Source organism: Psammomys obesus, unplaced genomic scaffold (assembly GCF_907164565.1).
Source record: "Psammomys obesus unplaced genomic scaffold, mPsaObe1.curated_primary_1811, whole genome shotgun sequence".
Lineage (NCBI taxonomy): Eukaryota > Metazoa > Chordata > Mammalia > Rodentia > Muridae > Psammomys > Psammomys obesus.
Genome location: NW_026596240.1, coordinates 13,091,717 through 13,112,740, shown reverse-complemented (window position 1 = coordinate 13,112,740; position 21,024 = coordinate 13,091,717). Strand labels below are relative to the sequence as shown.

General features: G+C 36.9%; 1 protein-coding gene across 8 annotated transcripts in view; it reads right to left on the bottom strand.

Annotated features, from left to right (window-relative positions):
- Znf638 (zinc finger protein 638) overlaps window positions 1-21,024 on the bottom strand; it is a 93,077-nt gene that overhangs the window by 35,298 nt on the left and 36,755 nt on the right. For 6 of the 8 annotated variants that reach the window (XM_055596322.1, XM_055596321.1, XM_055596319.1 and 3 more), the window contains 6 exons: window positions 18,878-18,939; window positions 10,794-10,832; window positions 8,672-8,961; window positions 6,866-7,143; window positions 5,598-5,744; window positions 3,796-3,918 (listed from right to left, as the gene is read on the bottom strand). In XM_055596322.1, the coding sequence (XP_055452297.1) occupies window positions 3,796-3,918; window positions 5,598-5,744; window positions 6,866-7,143; window positions 8,672-8,961; window positions 10,794-10,832; window positions 18,878-18,939 (939 nt within the window). The remainder of the gene's footprint in view (window positions 1-3,795; window positions 3,919-5,597; window positions 5,745-6,865; window positions 7,144-8,671; window positions 8,962-10,793; window positions 10,833-18,877; window positions 18,940-21,024) is intronic. The other 2 variants (XM_055596318.1, XM_055596315.1) reach the window with 2 other exon arrangements.

Sequence of the window (21,024 nt, the reverse complement as noted above, 5' to 3'; positions counted from 1 at the left end):
AAACACTCCAGCCCCTAAGGCTCAGGGAATGTATCAGTAGAGGAAGTAGAAGGAAAGATTGTAAGAGTCAGAAGAAGAAGGGAGTTTGCTGTGAGATTATGTCACCTAGTAATGTCAGAAGCCACACTCATAAAATCTCACCAACATGCCACCAATAGACATGTTCAAGTGGGGGAGTGGGGGTAGGAGAACTCGCAAGGACTCTACCATGTACAAGGAACTATTGGCAACTACAGAATGCTGAGAACGTAAGAATAGTCTTCTCTGGAAAGAGTACACCAACTGGCTATCCAATAACAAATGGTCAGCCCTGAAACATACGTAGGAGTAAAATATTACACAAACTGAGCAGGCTATATTTAGGAATATATGTATGTAACTGCAAAAGTAGTCATGAATTTGAGAGTATATGGGAGGGTTTGAAGGGAAGAAAGGGAAGGGAGAAATTATGCAAGTGTATTATAATCTAAAAAATCATGAACTCTCGACAGCAAACATGAAAACAGAGACTACATCATGTATATGCTAGACAGAAGGGTTCTTCACATCTTAGCAGGATAAAGCCAGACAGTTGTGAACTTTACACTACTCAATGTAAAACATATGGAATATCTATTTTAGAAATTCCCAGTTAATACTTTTATATCACAGCTGACCCTGGGTAACCGAAGCTACAGAAAATGAAATTCAAAATAAAGGGCCAAAGATAATAGACTCTTAAAGAGTTTATATTAAATATTCCAACTACTTTAGGTCAACAAGATGGTTTAGTGGGTAAAAGGTCTTATTGAACAAAGCTAACTACTTTGATTCCCAGATTCCAGGGAGAAAGAGGTGAACCGATTCTTTAACGTTTCCCTCTGCCCTTCATATATTCACCACGGCACACATGTGCCCGTATTCATATGTACATCAGAACACAAAAAATAAATAAAATTTAAATTTCCTATATAAAATTTGGGGCTCAGTGGTTAACGGTACTTCTGGCTGCTCTAGAAGACTCCCACATAGCAGCTCACAACTGTTTGTAAGTCCAGTTCCAGAAGGATCTGATACCCTTTTCTGACCTCCCAGGGTATCAAGGCATGCACATCGTGCACATACACAGATACAGGCTAAACACTCATACCAATAAAATAAAAATTAGACTAATTTTTAATTAAAATTTTAAAACTATCCACATAAAAACTTGTTAAAAAAGCACAAAATGTAAATAAACTATCTCTCAATTGATGTAATTATATAAAAGCATAATAGAAACTCAACAATCAAATCTCAGTATTAACAGAGACTCTAGACAGATTATAAAACTACTTCAAAATTAAGGCAAAATGGGGCTGATGGGATGACCACCACCCCTGATGCCTGAGCTTGAGTCTCAGGATTCACAAAGTGAGACAGGACGAAATCCCACAAGTTGTCTTTTATTTTCAGGCGCATGTGTATTCACACATGTGTATACACACACAATCAAGGTCCACTTAAATAAAGAACAAAGAAAAGAACTCTACCAGAAAGACAAGAGTTGTAGCTATAATAGTTTAAAACTACATAGTAATACCATTAAATAGTTATATTTATACAACAAAATAATTTCAAACATATCTATGCACATAGAATAGTTTGTATACACAGCCTTTCAAACTGGTGAGGAGAGGTAAGTTAGGCAGTTTTTGGGTTCAGATCCCTACCTATGTTGGAAATTATACTGACCTCAACCAAATTATACATTATATATACAATACGCATATACAATATATATTATACATTATATGTATAATTTATTATATAGTGTTACATAATATTTTTCTTCTTATTATATATTATAGCATATGTTAGCAAGAAAAGAGTGAGACTTTTTTTTGGCACTGAAATAAAGATGATCTTATAAAACATGACAAGTGAAAAAAACAAAATGCACAAAAGAAAAAACAAATGCTCTTAACCTCTGAGCCATTTCTCCAGCCAAAAAAGAAAAAACAAAAACAAAAAAAAAAAAAATGTATTCAAGCATATGGAAATTAAAATTATTTTTACACTTATTTTGTTTATTGTGTGTCTTCTGTGTGTTTGCCTGTTCCACAGCACAGTTTCCTTGGCATTTCAAAGGGCACCTTCACAAGCTGGTTGTTTCTTTCATCCGTTCACCATATGCGTTACAGAAACTGAACTCTGGTCATCATGGTTAGTGGTAAGTGACTAACGTTACTGAGCCATCTTACTGGCTTATTTCCAGAATATGGAAATTTAAAATATCATATATCTATATACACATATATATATGAAAAAGATAGATATTATTACACACGCAACATACTGAAGACAACACTTTCTACATAGAATATAGAATACTAAATTAGTATCAAGGAAGAAACCCCGTAAATGAATTTATTCATCGGAAGTCAAAAACGCTGTAAAAAGATGCACGTGGTGGCTGATGCCTATAACAGCATCACGGAAGCTGAAGCACAGGGATAGGAATTGAGCTCCTGTCAGGAGCTGAGGTCCTCAACAGAAGTTAAGGTCAACTTGGGCTATTTCCCCCAAGTCAACAAAAATACCATTAAAAATAGGAAGATACAGGTAATTTAATAAATGAGTTTTAGTATAGACAGCTAATAATAATTTTTAAAATAATGCAGCATGTTTATTATACTAGATTTTAACCTGCAGAGATTAAGATTGTGCTCCAAGTGTTCCAGGTCACATGAATCACATGAAAATGTGAAAATGACTGCAGCTGCTCTATAGGTGATGCACTAATTCCTGCATCCTTTACCCAGTAACTGTTCTGGTATGTACAATCATAAATACAAAAGGGTGGGGCTAGAGAGGTGGCTCAGTAGTTAAGAACACTGTCTGCTCTTCCAAAAGACCCAGGTTCAATTCCCAGCAACCACATGGCAGCTCACAACTGTCTGCAATGGCAGTTCCAAGGGATCTGACACCTTCACACTAATGTACATAAAATAAAATTAAATAATAAAATAAAAAAGACACATTCCCTTAAAACACACACACACACACAAAAGGGTGGCCTATAAGAGTCATAAGGCATTAACATAAGGAATTGGCAAGATAATCATTATACATCACTCAACACAACATAGAAATTAAAAAAAAAGAAAATCTCAATTACTTTTAAGATATAAATTACTGCTGACTAAGGGATATGAGTTAATGAATCTCTAAAGAAGGCATACTACAGTAATTCAAAAACTAAATTATAAAAACAGGTATAACTAAAACAAAACTTACTGCAAATTTCTAAATAATTTTCTAAATATTATCTATGGTCATTTAAACATAGAAAATGGTCTAGAAAAACTAAACACTGATATTTCTAAAAAAAAAAAAAAAAGGGGGGGGCTCCAGAGACCAGAACAGATTACGCTGGTGTAAAGCTGGAAACCTGTAAGCCTATTACCCATTTCAGAAACAAATGATTACCTATCAACAAAAGAGAAGGTTTAAGAATTGGAAAAACTAGTTATGGGGACTTTTGCAATGCTGTCAATATTCTATTCTGCAACCGGAGTAGCAGTTTTAGAGGTTTGTTAACCTGGTACTGTACTGCCTTAGTCTGTTGTTCTTCACTTAATGTTATACTAGTTGTGGTGGCAACTAGTATAGATAGATAGGTAGGTAGGTAGGTAGGTAGGTAGGTAGGTAGGTAGATAGACAGATAGATAGATAAACATTTTTTTTTATCTTTTGGACTAAAATTTAGGCATTTTCTATGTGTGTCCTATACATTTAAAGTAACAAAAACAAAAACAGCTAAATTCAATTTACCTGTGCTTTTTTCTTTCCTGGAACACATACTTTCACACTTTTTCCTTTTACCAGAAGAGGCGTTGTTTCAATGTGCTTTAAGATTGCAATGACTGCTTTCCTAAACTCCATCTCCAAGTAAGCCTAAAATAAATATTTTTGTAAATATGATCTTTTTTAAGTTTGATCTTAAGAATGTTTTATAAACAATACATACTTAAGTTTACATAACCTCTATATCATTACCAAGGTAAGTGATGAGTCCATGGCAGGCTCCTGGAATAAGAAATGGAAAGGCAGGACTGGAGAGATGGCTCAGCAGTTAAGAGCACTGTCTGCTCTCCCAGAGGTCCTGAGTTCAATTCCCGGCAACCACATGGTGGCTCACAACCATTTATAATGTGATCTAATGCCCTCTTCTGACATATAGGTGTACATGCAAATAGAGCACTCATACATAAAATAAATAAATCTTAAAAAAAAAAAAAAAAAAAAAAAAAAGAAGGAGACGGGAAGGCAAGGCTAACTAAACAAAAGAAGATAGCAAAGATCTGGCTACTCTGCTTCAAGTCCATTATTTTTTTAAACACATTTTTAAAACTACACATTTTTTCACTGAGGTTTGGAACCAAAAAACAAGTGTTAGTTATTTTTACTGAACATTCATCCACACAGTGAGCAAATAATACCTTTAAGTGATAAGAAATGAGGAACCCAAAGTGAATAAAGTGTAATTAAAAAAAAAAAAAAGAAAAAGAAAAGAAAAGAAAAGAAATGAGGAACAGAGCTAGGAAGACGGCTTAATAGTTAAGCACATTGGATGCTTTGAACCAGAGGATCCAGGTTCAATTCCTAGCACTCATATGGTTGCTGCAGGTACCAGGCACGCATGTGGAGTACAGTCTACATGAGGACAAAACACCCATACACATGAAGATAAATTAAAGAAATGTGGAATAAATTACAGGCTTTTCGTTTCCACAGAAATCTCTCAGAAATATTCTGGGTTAGTGAAAGTTGTATCTACTGAAACTAGACTGTTTTGATTTGTAGGTATTACATCTGTCATGATCACTGGGATCTTTTCTTATCCTTTCCCTTCACCAAACCCCTTCATCTTCTGAGCAAACCTTTCTCTTATCTTCATTTCATTTTTTCTTTCTTTTCTTTTTAGTTTGCCCACTATATTTAATTAAAATTGCATGCATGAGTTTAAGTGGGACCTAAGCCTAATTTATATGTAGTTCATATTTTTTGAACTGAGGATCAAACCCAGAGCCTACCACTGAGCTAAATCCCAACCCCAAAACTTTTAAAGCCTCTTGCTTTAAGGCAGCTATGACATCTTCCCTTTGCCTTAACTCACAATAGTCCATTATTAGTCTAGGGTTGGTCCATAATTCACAAACTTTATCATGAATACAGCATACATGTAAACAACACTAACTGTACAAAAGAAACCATTTCTTGTCTATAACTTTAATTGCATACTCAAATTGCCAAATTCGTTTATTTTTACAATTTTTAGAAACATTACAGTACTTCCTCATTTACATATCCATACCTACTGCTACACCAGAATGGTAAAAGAGCTGTGACCCTATGACCAGCTTACAAAACCTTAAATATTTATTATCTGGCCCCTTATATAAATATGTTAATTTCCTGCAACCTTGTTCGTTCCTGGGAGCTTTTTTATTCTGTCAATACAAATTGTGGAACAGTTAATGGTAACAATGACATACACAGCACAAGACACCAACAATATCACCCCTAAAGCAACTAGTCTGCATGAATTTTCACAGCTGACTAAGATGACTCACCTCATTTCTACAAGGAACAAGGAGGACATCGCTAATGTTCCCAAATGGCTGAAATGTTTTTCTAATATCTTCTTCAGTAAAGCCATCCTCTGGAAGTTCAGATACAAGAAGAATTGAATTGGAACTCAAAGACTGATCTTTCCGAGGCTGATTTTGGAACGGGAGAAAATTAAAAAGAAAGCACATAAGCCACAAGGTACAGTAATCATAACTCTACATAACATTTCTATTACTCATCTTAATACATTTGCAGATCTCTCATAGACAGTACAGCTTTGCTCATTCTACATTCCAGTAATCCAAGGGCTGTAATAGTGCTTTTAAGAACTTATACATACCAGGTGCACACTTCTAATCCTAGTACTTGGGTTCATGAGGTAAGAGGATTACCAAAGTTTGAGACCAACCTAGACATTATAGCAAGATACTGTCTTTAAAAAAAGGAAAATTTTGAAAGTTCTGTCAATAAAAGACCTGAAACAAAATCTTACCCTTTAAAATTTTCCTTACATTCAATATTCCTTCCTAATAAATCTTCAAACTTTTGTAATTACATATTAATTTTTTTTTAGGTTAACCGTTAAAATATAAACTCTGGAACATAAAATATAATTATTAAAAGTCTTCACTGTATTTAGACAATACATATTATAAAAGACATTAAAAATATATATTATAAAATATTAGGCCTATTAGAGTTATTCTAATGACAGTTTAGGAGATGTTATTTAACTGTAATTCAACAAAATACAAAATGAAACAGTATCTCAGTATAGTTTTAAGTAGGTCATACTCAAATACACCAGTAAATCAGGACCGAAAAGCAAACCACATTACTATATAGAAAGTATAGACAGAAAACTGTTAATTCTCCCATTTCTAGCTGAAAAAAGTATTAATGCTTATTAATGCTGATTACTCTCATTTCACCAGGCACACAGCTTCTAAAGCTAAGCAAAAACTTCCTCACAGCACAGCTTTTGCTCTGAGGCCGTGTTCGTCCTGCCTAGCTACACTGTAGGAGCACACCACTACCCTGACTACAACTTTTTTGGGCATATCAAACACTAACCACAACCTACGTTACAAGACTGAATCATTAGGCTTTTATTATTCATAAGAAAAAAACTGTCTCACTTCAAAGTAATTTAACAAATACCAATTTCAAATTTACTGGAAATGTGATTCCAAAGATCCAATTTTGTTTTCTATCTGTCATACTAACAGATGCAGGTTCACTTAAACTGATCAACAAAAGAATTACTGACCTTTGTCCGCTGGAGAAAAGCACCTTTGCCAGACACCTGTTTACCTTCTGTTAAGGTGTCATCTTCGAGATTCTTAGACTTGTGAGCAGAATATCCTCCTGAATGTGAGTCAGTCTTTATAGAGCTTAAAGATTTCAATGATGGCTTTGTTCCACTGGCAAATTTAGGCTTTTGTGCTGGTGAGAGTCCTTTATCAACTGCTTCAATATGTTTTTGTTTATTAACTTCTATCCCATGTACAGAACGCTGTCCTCCATCTTCTAATGCCTTTTTTCTATCTGGTTAAAAAAAAATTATATATCTAAAACCACACACACATATGTACAAATCATAAAGAACCAAAAGTCACGCAGCATTCTAGAAAACCCAATTCTGCTGTTTATTGTCTTTTTTCGATTTTATTTCCAAGAGTATATTCATTATTTATTCAAGTATTTATTAAGCAAATATTTATTGAGATGTTTTACAATACAATGTCCAGAAAACCATACAATCTAGTAAAATTTTTTTCAAGACACCAACAGCATCACGAGTAAGATTACTGAGTCCAAGATTAGTAGGAAGCTCACGCAAACACAGTGCTCAGGCTTCAGACTTTGTGCATAGCAGCTCCTTTGTTCAGTGATCTTTCCGTATGTCAACAGTCCTCAAAGCTTTGGATATGGGGTCTCTTGACAATCTTAGGATGCTAGTTTATTTTTTGTTATATTCTTTTATTTAACATCAGAAGTTAAAGTAGAAATTTAAAACTGCTAATTCATTTAATAATACACTTGTATATTAATATATTTTTATAAAAATTACCTATCAAGAGAATGAGATGAATAGTATTATTCCACATTTTCCCAAACATGTTAACACTAAGCTAGAAAGATACCTATCCCTGCTTCTTTTTAAATCCATGTTCTGTATCTACTATGTCTGCTGTATGCACAATTCTGGTTCAAAGTATAAAGAAAATCAACTAGAACATAGATATATTTTTGGAAAAGGAAAAGACCTTATACAATTCTGAAAAGACCTTGTAGACCCCTATGGTAGACTTAGGGTTATACTGAGACTAGCCATCTTACACATTTTAGTTATTTCCATTCAATTTCTTAAAATATACTGAATACAGTTAAAGACATGTTCAAGGTACTACATTAAAATAAATAATGGTTTCTTTCATTACAGGCTATGTATGTATGCATGTATGTATGTATGTGTGGACGTATGTATGTATGTATTTTAATATGTGAGCTATTTATATATTTAAGGAAGGTCATTAAACCATTATTAAATAATTTTTAAAAAGAGATTACTATTCAAAATATGAGGTTGGCCTCAAATTTACTGTATGTAACAGAGAATAAAATAAAACTATTGAACCTCTGCCTCAACGTTCCAATGTTCCTGAACTATAGGTATGCATCATAGGTCTTTGGTTTTTATAATGGAGGCTGATGAACTTAACTTTCCATACATCTAACCAAAGTTACAAGAATAACAGACTCTCTATTTTTAGATTTATTTATTCACTGCGTGTGTAGTGTTCTGCTTGCACGTATGCCTGCATGCCGGAAGAAGGCACCAGATATCACTATAGATGGTTGTGTGCCACCATGTGGCTGCTAGGAATTGAACTCAGGGCCTCTGGAAGAGCAGACAGTGCTCTTAACCTCTGAGCCATCTCTCCAGCCCTCAAGAATAACAGACTCTCAAGTGTGAGTCCAATTTCATATAGCAACTTTTAAAATTTAATAAAATACAACAGTCATTTCCAAAACTCCATACAAAGTCATAGCACTAGGATTAGTAGTGTACCTGATCTCGCTGATCTTCTTGATGTCCTTTCAGGGCTAACTGACCGATAGGATTTGGGGCTTCTTTTAACAAGATTTCTACTACGATATGGAGAATGGGACCTGGATCTGGATCTGGATCTGGATCTAGAAATGAAACGGTGGCAAATTCTCCTTGGTCTATAGATATAACGAACTGGACTCCGAGATCGACGGACTCTGTGACTTGAGCTTGATCTCCTAGAATGCCTGGGACTGGGGGAGTGAGAACGTCTTCTTGAAGTTTCATTTTCTTTCCTACTGCTCTCATTTCTACAGAGTAGAAAACAGAAACAAGACTCAGCAATTTAATGTAGACTTAAAACTGAATTAAATGACAAAAGTAATTTTTTAAACACTTATTTCCACTATTTGTGTACATCCGTGGTGTATGTGCCTGAGTGTGCATGTGTCCAGGTGGCCATTGAACTATCAGATCCTTTAGAGCTGGAATAATACATTGTTGTGAGCCACCCCATGTGGGTACTAGGAACTGAACTCAGGTTCTCTACAAAAAACAAAACAAAAAACCCTGCTCTTAATCTCTGAGCAATGTCTCCTGACCCTTCGTTGTATTTTTTCGGTGTTTTTGTTTTACAGACAGGCTCTCAGTATTTAGCACAGGCTAACTCCAAACTTGTGGCAATCCTCAATCTTCTCCTAAATGCTAAGATTACAAGTGTGAGCCACCTTATCTGGCTCAGTAGTACTTTATTTAAAACAATCGACTGGGCTGGCAGAACAGCTTAATGGGTAGAGGTGCTTGCAAGCAGACCTGACAACCTGAATTTGATCCCCAGACCCTAAATGGTTGCAAGAGAAAACCAACTCTGGAAAGCTGTCCTCTGACACCAACATGCACCATGACACATGGGCACTTACATATACATGCACAAATGAACACACACACACACACAGTCACACAACATGAATGAATGAATTAATGAATGAATGAATGAAAATGTACCTACTGCTATGAGTACAGAAAAAGCAATCCAAACAGATGACTAGCCTTCATTTTGCTTAGAACAGTCTCCTTTCAGGTTTACATTACTGTATTCTAACCTACTTCTTAGGTTTTTCTCTTTATCGATTATTCTGCAACTATTTTAACTTATGTAAAGACATTAGGAAACTATTTATAGAAACTGTTTTTCAACAAAATTTCCCTGAAAGATTATGCCATCCAAACATGCTTCACTGATATATATGTAGACCCTAAAGGAAATCAGAACTAAATTCTCAGCATTCAAGGTGTTTATAATTAAGCTCCCACAAACAAAAATGGTAACAGGATCAGAACAAAATATTAATAAATCTAAGCCCATAGAAAAAAGCACATTTAAGCTGGAATAAAAAAGATTCATCAATGTTTGCATTTTTCAACTGTTTAAAAATAAGCACTATAGCAAAGTATGGTGGCATATGTCTTTTATTTCCAGCATTTGAAAGGCAGAGGTTGACGGAGCTCTCTGAGTTCAAGACCAGTCTGTCCTATATACAGAGTTCTAGGCTAGCCAGGACTCTATCTACAACAAAAAACTAAACATGATAAAAACAGGACAACTAAAAAATAAATAAATAAATAAATAAATAAATAGATAAAGAAATAAATGAATAAAAATAAAAGTAAAAATTTCATTCTTTATTTTTAAAAGAAAATAAATTTGTAATAATACTATTAAAAAAACAGCTGGGCGGGCAGGCAGGCGTGACGGTACACACCTTTAATCCCAGCACTCAGGGAGGAAGAGGCAGGCAGAACTCTGTGAGTTTGAAGACAGCCTGGTCTACAAAGCAAATCCAGGTCAGTCAAGGCCACACAGAGAAAGTGTATCGAAAAACCAAAAAAAAAAAAAAAATTAAAAAAATTAAAAAAAAAAAAAAAAGGAAAAAAAACCCAAAACAAACCAAACAAAAACAGCTGGGGGATGGTGGTGCACGCCTTTAATCCCAGTGCTAGGGGAGGCAGAGGCAGGTGGATAACTGTGAGTTCCATGCCAGCCTGGTCTATAAAGCAAGTCCAGGACAGCCAAGACTACACAGAGAAACCCTGTCTCTAAAAAAAAAAAAAAAAAAAAAAAAAAACTATTAAAAAACTTTACCTTCTGGATGGGAGGATCTCAGGGTTCCAATCAGGGTATCTATTTGAAAAATAAACACTATTAATGACAGTTTAAAAAACAATAAGCCTCAACTAATCTTTACCTGAAAATGTGTCAGAACCATTCAAACTTAAGTTTATATATGATTCTAAGAAGTTAAAATTTTTTGTGGATAACATTTTTGTGTCTAATCCACTATATGACCAAGGTATCACACTAGTAAATACATCAGAAAAACATTCGTCAAGACTTCAACTTTTTAAAAAGTCAAATAAATACACAAAAGTGTTTCAAGGTACAAAATTAGTCTAGGTCGGGGTCAACAAAGAGTAGAAAAGATAGATGCTATGCATGGGGGTGCATGCCTCATTTCACAGCACTTGGGAGGTGGAAACAAGAGGCTCGAGAGTTCAAGATCTTTCTCTGCATCAGCATTTCTCAAACTGCAGGTTATGACCCCTTTCGGGGTTGAACAACCCTTTTACAGGGGTCATACACCAGATAGTTACATTATAATTCATAACAGTAGCAAAATTACAGTTACAATGTAGTAATGAATAAAATTTTATGGTTGGGGGTCACCACAACATGAAGAACTGTATTAAAGGGTCACAACATTAGTAAGGTTGAGAACCAGTGGCCTTCATGGTTAGTGTGAGACCAGCTATAAAGTATGTGTCATTTGAGATAAAGGCTGAGAAGATAGCTTAGTCTGTTAACAACTTGCTGTACAAGACGAGGACCAGAGTTTGAGCTTTAGCCTCATGTAAAAAGCCAGGCTCTTACAAGTTGTATGCTTGTAATCTCAATGCCGAGGAGGTAGAGATATGCAGATACCATGGGCTCACAAGCCTAACCTAATTATGAGCCCCAGGTCTCAGGGAGAGACCCTGCCTCAAAAAAGAAGGTAGAAGGCTCCTTTGATCAACATCCAGCATTGACCTGTGGCCAACAAGCCTGTACACACACACCAGCACCCAATTTTACACACAGACACAAAGGGTAGAGACAAAAAGAAAAAAATATCTCACCCATTTTACAAAACTCTAGAGGAAGACTGAAAAGAAGGCTTGCTAAGGTTAAGAAGGTATCCTGCTCTTGAAGAGGAACATCCCTATTACACGGTTCACAGCTACCTCTTCACTTTAGTTTCTGGAGGATCTGATGTTTCTGGCCTTGTAGGCACCCATATTCAGATGCATATACCCACACAGAGAGACATTCATGTACATAATTTAAAAACAAACCTCCAGAGGACATACCATTTTCACACTTTCTGTTGGGACACAAAGAACACAATACTGTATCAAACTCTTTAAGTTATATCCAGAAGCACTTGGAACAATATATGTACGAAACAAAAATTGAAGGGAAAACTGGCTTTTTAGGTAGCCCTTTAAAAACTTAATGATGCCAAGGACTATGCATGGAGATAACCTAGAACCCCTGCACAGATGTAGCCCATGACAGTTCAGAGTCCAAGTGGGTTCCATAGTAATGGGAACAGGGACTGTCTCTGACATGAACTTAGCGGCTGGCTCTCTGATCACCTCCCCCTGAGGGGGGGAGCAGCCTTACCAGGCCACAGAGGAAGCCACTCCTGATGAGACCTAATAGACTAGGATCAGAAGGAAAGAAAGGAAGCCCTCCCTTATCAGTGGACTTGGGGAGGGGCATGTGTGGAGAAGGGGGAGAGAGGAACGGATTAGGAGGGGAGAAGGGAGGGAATTACAGGGGGAATACAAAGTGAATAAAGTATAATTAATAAAAAGATAATAATAAAAAGAAAAAAAAACTTGATGATCTTGGCACTTGGGAGGCAGAGGCAGACATTATCTCTACGGGTTCAAGACCATCCTGGTTTATATAACTAAGTTCCAGGCCAGCCAGGGTTACATAGTGAGAGCCTATCTCAAAAAAGGAAAGATAGGAAGAAAGGAGAAAGGAGAAAAGAGAAAGGAGAAGAGAAGAGAAACCTGTTAACAGTCGTGGACTTGGTTTCAGCTCACATGGGAGAACCAAGAAGAACCTGGAGGCAAACCCCAGGTAGTTCTACTCCAGGCACTAGTTGCTGCAACACAGAAGTGACAGAGAGCATAAAAAAGAGACAACTCACAAAGGTTCCTTTTAAAACAGTGCTTCTCAATCTTCCTAATGCTGCAAACTTTTCATACAGTTCCTCATGTTGTGATGATGCCAACTATAAAATTATTCTCATTGCTACTTCACAACTACTTCATATTTGCTACTGTTAAGAGTCATAACGTAAATATCTGTGCTTTTCAATGGTCGCAGCCTACAGGTTGGGAACCGCTGTTTTAGAAGAAGCAAATCAGGAAGGGCCCTGAAATCAGGTTTTAAGCCTGCACAAAAAAAATAAGCTATGAGAAGTCATGAACATTTATTTCTTCAATTAAAAAAATTTATTATTAGCCAGGCATGGTGACATTTCTCTGTGAGTTTGAGGCCAGCCTGGTCTACAAAGTGAGTCCAGGACAGCCAAGGCTACAAAGAGAAACCCTGTCTCAAAAACCAAACCAACCAACCAAACAAACAAAAAAAGGTGGGGGGCACTTATTGGCTGGGCATAGTAGCACACACCTGTAATCTCAGCACTCAGGGAGGCAGAGGCACATGGATCTCTGTGAGTTGGAGCCCAGCCTGGTCTACAAAGTGAGTCTAGGACAGCCAAAGCTACACAGAGAAACCTGCCTTGAAAAAAAACAAAACAAAATTATAGTATGAGTATATGTGCAGGCGTGTACGCCATGGCATACATATGGAGGTCAGAGAACAACTTTGTAGAGTCAGTTTTGTTTGTACCTTTCCGTCTTTACATGGCCTCCAGAAATTGAATTCAGATCACCAGGCTTGCATGACAAGCACCACTGCCAACAAAACCATCTTGTTGGTCCCCTCATGAAATTTTAAAAGAGAATAAGGGAATGTTTCCAGAACATTTATAAGTGAGAATCTGGAATTAAGGGGAAAAATAAAGACTGGCATATTCAGAAATTAAACATAAAAAGCCACAGCTATATCCTTACGTATGAACCAACACAGGGCAGATGTATAAACATACAGTCTGAGAATAGAACCTTATGCTTGCTAACACTTAAACAGAAAAAGAAAAAACAACGCAAGAATGAGGAATCAGAGAAAGATGTAGCAGGAACACAAATATCAAAAAAGGCTATGAAAGAGTGTACTTCATCCTCAAATTTACCAAACAATCTTCAGTCTACTAGTAATTTGACCTAACGATTGTATTAAGTTGCAAACATTCAAGAATTCAGTCTCAGCAGCAAGATGAAAGGTACAAAATGAACTGCTTCTCCCTGTTCCAGAGACTGTTGAGTCTTCTCATGCAATGACTGCCTCTTCACCGAGAAACACTGGCAAAGGTCAGAGTAAACAGATTCACTGTAGTGGGTGCCTGGTCATCAGGGCTACCTTCAAATTTGGTGAAATTGTCGCTGCCATCAATGATCTCTTCACTGACACCAACTACACACTCCACACGTTCCAGATGACTCTACTGCAAGTTCCACCTCACAGCCAAGGTTGAGAACGGGAACTCGTCAGTGGGAAGGCCATCTCCATCTTCCACAAGTGAAATCCCACCAACATCAAAAGGGGTGATGCTGATGCCAAGTATGGTAGAGAGTCCTAGTGTCTTTACTACTATGGAGAAGGTCTATGTACTGGCTGATTTTGTGTGTCAACCTGACACAAGCTAGAGTCATTAAAGAGAAAGGAGTCTCAGTTAAGGAAATGCCTCCATGAGATCCAGCTGTAAGGCATTTTCTCAATTAGTGATGAATGGGGGAGAGTCCAGACCATGCTGGATGGTCCTGGGTTCTATAAGAAAGCAGGCTGGGCAACCCATGTGAAGCAAGGCTTCTGCAACAGCTCCTGCCTCCAGGATCCTGCCCTGTCTGAGTTCCTGTCTTGACTTCCTTCAATAATAAACAACAACATCAGAGTTTAAGCCAAATAAACCCTTTTCTCCTCAACTTGCTTTTTGGTCATGGTGGTTTACTGCAGCAATAAAACCATAACTAAGAGAGCCCACTTGCAGGGAATCAAAAGGGCCACCATCTCTGCCCCTCCAGCTGATAACCCAAGTTTGTGAAGAGTGTGAACCATGAGAAGTATGACAACTCACTCAATATTGTCAGCAACGCCTTCTGCCCCATTAACTGCTTAGACCCCTGGCCAAGGTCATCCACAATTTTGGCACTGTTGAGAAACTAATGACCACAAAGCTGTGGCACGATGGCTATGGGGATCCCCAGAATATCATCTCTGTATCCACTGACATTGCCAAGGCTCTGACAAGGTCATTCCAGAGCTGAACAGAAAGCTCACTAGCATGGCCTTCCATGTACTCCCCTCAATGTATCCCTCATGGATCTTACATGCTACATGGAGAAAGATGCCAAGAACAACAACATAAAGAAGATGGTAAAGCAGGAATTGAAGGGCCCATTGAAGGACATCCTGGGCTATACTGAGGAAGAGGTTGTCTACTTCAACTTTTGCAGTGATGCCCACTCTTCTAACTTTGATGTTGGGCTGGCATTGCTCTTCGAAACAATTTTGTCAACTTAATTTCCTGGTATGAGAATGAATGTGGCTACAGCAACAGAGTTGTGAACCCCATGGCTTACACGGCCATGAGGAATAAGAAGACCTGTGGTGGTGTGAATGAGAATGTGTCACACAGGCTCATGTGTTTGAATATTTGGTCCCCAGTTAGTGAACAAAGGAAGTATGGCCTTGCTGGAGGAAGTAAGTCACTGGGAGTGGGCTTGGAGATTTCAAACAGCCATACCAGACCCAGTCTCAGCCTGTCTCTCTCCCCTTCTCTCTCCCTACCTCTCTGCCCGTGGATTGGGATGTAAAGCACTCAGCTACTATTTTAGCACCATGCCTGTCTGCTTCCCACCATGATGATCACGGACTAACTCTATAAAACTCTAAGTAAGCCCCAGTCAAATGTTTTCTTTTTTAAGAATTGCCTTGGTCATGGTGTCTCTTTATAGCAGTAGAGTAACAATAACTAAGACACCCAGACCAGCTACCCCAAAAAGAACAAATGAGAGGAAGACAGAGGGCCTTGGATGCTAAGGAGTTCCTGTCCCAACTCAGCCCAAAACCTGAGCATCTCCCTTCAGTTTCCATCCCAGATCCTCAAGAGGGGGGTGGGATTTAGGAAGCCCCACTCTTTTGAATATCATCAATAAAACCCAGTGCACCCACTTAAAAAAACAAAAAAAGGTAGCAGATGATCAACAAATTCTCTTTCAGAGAATAAGTCAAAACCCTTGAAAGAGGTAAAGTAGTTTTGTAGTTGTTGTTGCTGTATTCTTCAGATGTTGTTAATAAGCTAATCAAAATTCTCTAACTTTCCCCTTCCCTTCCCTACCTGCAGTTCAAAATCTAAAAATGATGAATATCTGCTTTCCTACCCCCTAGAAAGAAGTCAGTAATAGGCTCTACACCCATCCTCCCCCCAAAAAATTAGTGGACGATGACTAACAACATGCTAGGCGTACGTCTCATCTATGAAATGTCTGTGATAAAAATTTAACCTAAACTTACTAAAGAACAACTTAAAGTAGAGAATATAAGACACTCAAAAGACAATCTCCACATATTTTTTAAAAAGTATCAATACTGTGAAAATACCACAGAAGGAAAAGAGGGGTGAAGTCTTTTCAGATTAAGAGACTATAAAATGCATAAATTTTGACAGAATTCTGAATTAGGGGTACAAATGGGTGCTCTCAATAATAGTTATAAAAGGAATTCTAAAAACAATTGGAAGGCTCTGAATCAGGCTTCTGTAATAAAAGGTATTGTAGAATTACTGTTAATATTCTTTATGTGGTATACTGTGGCTACAGAAAATCTTCCTTATTCATAGAAGACAGATGTTAACTTTGAATAAACGGACTAAATGTTAACAACTGGTGAGTATGAAAACCGTTAATGAATGTAGTATCTCACATCAATTTTTTTGGCGCTTGAAAATTTTCATAGTAAAATACTGAAGAGAAAAAAGAACAAAGGGCCACAGCTAGACGAAGTAACAGGACACAACCTGAATAAGGTAAAGACTGGAATAAAGCATTACAAAGAAAGGCTTGAAAAGAAAAGCACAGATTAAAAGTCACGGTCCTATGTGCACAGGGGAAAAGCTCTATAAAAGGCATAAATACACAAAGGTGAGATGGGAAAATAAAACAAAATAAAATGCACCCACATGCTACTTGTTTTGGTAAACTAATGGCACGTCATGTAACTAGACCCTCGAATTAGCATTAATAACTATTACAGCAAATAACTCACTCCTTAAGAGGAATTCTGTTTATAGTGGTAGCGGGGCATATTCAAGCCTAGCAATAAATCACCTTATATTTAGCTCCTATGGAGATGACCAACCCCAGCCTCTATTCTTCTTTTCTCTTCCTTTCTTTTCTTTTTCTATTTTTTTTTTTGGGGGGGGGAAGAGTAGGGAGGGTTCAAGATAGGGTTTCTATATAACCTTGGTTATCCTGGAACTTATTCTGTAGAACAGGGTAGCCTCAAACTCACAGAAATTCAACTGCCTCTGCCTCCTGAGTAACGGGACTAAAGGCATGCACCACGACCACCCGGCTTCCAACCTCTACTCTTAAATATATAGCATTCACATAGGGGTTCTCAACCTCTCAATAGCAGGAGTAGTGGACACACGCCACTAAAGCAGTATAACTTATGACTACGACCACTATAAAAACAATTTAGAGAAAGACAATGGGTCTTTGAACAAGTTACTGGGGAAAAGGGAGAGTGGGGGAATTAGGACACATAATCCCAGAATTTAAGAGGCTGAACAGGCAACCCTGGGCTACAAGAGACCCTGACCAACAAATAAATAAATCAATAAATAGGGATAGAATGAAACAAAACAAAACACAAAACAGCTCTCAAAAATACCAGCTCTATAGTTCACTGAAGTCCAAAACTACTATGAAGTTGAGTTTTCATAAGACCAGAGCAAGGCCAAAACTGAAATATTTTTAACACTCATTTTTGTTTGACGTAAAATTCAGCTGTTCTTGAAACTAGAGCTCTCTGCAACTTCTCACTCAGATGAACCAATTCTCTTCCTAAAAAAATAACTGTGGATGCTGGAGGGATGGCTCAGGAGTTAAGTGCAATTGTTGCTCTTACAGGTGAGTTGGGTTCAGGTGCCAGCATCCACATAGTGGCTCACAACCATCCATAATTCCAGTTCCCAGGGGATTTGACACTCTTTTGACCTCTGGAATAATCAGGCATGCTTGTGGTGTGTAAGTATACATGCAGACAAACACTTATGTACAGTAAATAATCTAAAAATTTTTCAAGACTTTATCATATTTTAAATTAGGCTTATGACCTTTTAGTGGAAGAGTCCTGAATAATCTCAAAACCCAGCAGAGTATCAGGCTGATTACTAGAATTATTTAACGATGATGTTAGGTTAATAACTTTGATATTCTAAGGGAAACAGGATAGCTGGTTACGATCATAAATTTTATGTCTATAAACATCAGGAAAACCCTCCCAGATACCTTGCTTAAAGGAGGAAGAAGATCTGGTCAACTTCTCTTAAGTTTTATTCTAAAAACAGGTTCTAAGGCAGGAGAAGCTTTATACTGGAAATTAAATACTGGCATATTGTCTGAGTTATTTTTTATTATTTAGCCTTTAAAAAATGGACATATATTCCAAGTTAGTTTTTTTAATTATTTAATCTTTTTTAAATGGGCTAGAAAATGGGAAAGAATAGTATCTGTTCTCAACTACTCAAGGAAAGGCAAACAGGCAAGGAAAATCAATAAATTTGTTTTGGCATTAAATGAGAAAGGAGTCAGTGAAAGATGACATGAGACTCTCTTTGGAAAAACTAAACAAACTTCTCTAAGGTTACTTTACATCAGCAGTAAGTTAAAAGTAACAAATTATTACACTAAGGGCATGTAATAGTTGCGTGTCATAAGCTATTTTCTAACTCTGTGCCTATAAGAAGGGGAAGAAGATGTTCTTACTGTTGACGTAATTGCCGACAGCTCTCAATATGGGTGGAAGTATTCTGATGCTGAATCCAGTCCTGTTGTAAAAAAAAAAAAAAAAAAAGAAAGAAAGAAAGTTGAAATTAAAATAATCCTCATGCTAACTAATGAATTAGGTTTTGTTTTTTTTAATTGAAGGGGCATTTGAAATTTTTACAAATCTAATCATAAATAGCACTTATATAAATATAACAAAATTTTCACAAACAAAAATTAAAGTCCAACAAATGCATTTAACTCCACATCATGTTGCTCCCACTTAAAAATATTTTAATATAAAAAATTTTAAATCATACCCATGAACGTTCATTTTGAAATGCATATATATTATATATTAGTCTTGAGGAAAAGCATAAATTAAAAAAAAATTTTTTTCAAATATAAAAGCAACATTTCAAAGAACACCAAAATTCTATCAAGTAATATTTCAGAGACGGTGCCTTCAAAAGAAAGGATCTCCATGACTTACGTCTCTGAAGGTCAAGCAAATGACACTGACCACAAACACATATGATTTCAAAGGCTAGTGGCATTCCAAACAAGATGTTCACTATTTTGGGGAAAAGATTAGTAAAATAGTAAAAACTGCCACTGATCAAATCTAATTTATTTTCAAGATTTAAAGGAAAGTAGCACCATCTCAAAGACATGATATCCCTCACAAATACAGCTTTACAATTAACAAAAATGCCTTCTTATACACTTTGTTTACAAATAAGTATCCTAAAATTACAATCTATAACAATAAATAGCTCCTGGAAAATATATTTGATTAAGAGAACAAGGAAGAGAAGGCAGGAAATACAACTTTTAATATAACAGTCTTTAAGGTGAAACAATTATTTCAAACCAAAATGTCTATTAATCTATGTTTTATTGTTTCTCCAGCACTTGGAATGGGAAAAAAAAACAAACAAACACGAGAAAGACAAAAACAAACAAAAAAAGCCAACCCTCACTAACTAGCTCTGTATCTTAAAACTGCCTGAGAAAAGCTTTGGCCTCCACTTCAGAAGTAAGTTCATTTAAATCACCCCTAAAACAAAGCTTCCACAGCTATACTGCAGTTGGCACTCATTCTGAAATCTGCCTTGGCAAGAATTACCTGAAAGTCAAGCTACTACTAATACTGTGTCTAAGTTTTGGCAAACTAAAGGATTTCATTAAACTTCCTGGCTTAATTGTACACTGTAAAAACAAACTGTCTGCAAATCCTACTTACTACTGCAAACAGAAAGCTAAAAGAAATCAGCAGTCAAGAGTCTGTGGTATAGCGCTGGTGAGATGGCTCAGAGGTTAAGCGCACTGGCTGCTTATGCAGAGGTCCTGCTTACTCCCAGCAACTACATGGCTCACAACCATCTATGAGACCTAATGCCCTCTTCTGGCATGCAGGTGTACATGCAGACAGAACATTGTATACGTAATAAATATTCTTTAAAAAATTATTAAAAAAAAAAAAAAGTCTGAAGTAGTGCCCAACCGATGTCTTTGATATAAATTAGGTATTGTTTTTTACCAAACACACACACTGGCAGGCAGGAAATTAGGCATGATTTATTTGTACCATAAATTTATTTGCATAAGGTGCCAACATTTATAAATCCAAATTGCACCCCCAAGTCTGATTTCCAGCTTTTCTTGAAACACATACAAAGAAATGATAATAATGGATATGCCTCTTCGTGATAAGTACGAAAGCTGAAGGAGTCACTGCTCTACTTACTTAACGCACTTCTCTAATTCAACTCACACATACATGCTAACTCTCCACAGCCAACCTCCTTGATACACAGAGCTCAGTAAATCTAACTATGCAACCCCACTTTCTAGGCTTCGTGGTGACTGTACCCAAATGCTCAAAAGCAGCACTGCCTCTAAAGGAAAAATAATTATCTAAGAAGCAAAGCTGCTCCATGAACTACAGACTTGGGCTGGCTCTGAATCAAACTATGAAAATACCAATTCCTTATCAAAGCCTGTTCTTTATCCCCTGACTAGCTTTAAAAAAAGAAGAAAAGGAAGGAAGGAAGGAAGGAAGGGAAGGAAGGAAGGAAGCAAAGGAAGGGAAGGAAGGGAAGGAAGGAAGGAAGGAAGGAAGGAAGGAAGGAAGGAAGGAAGGA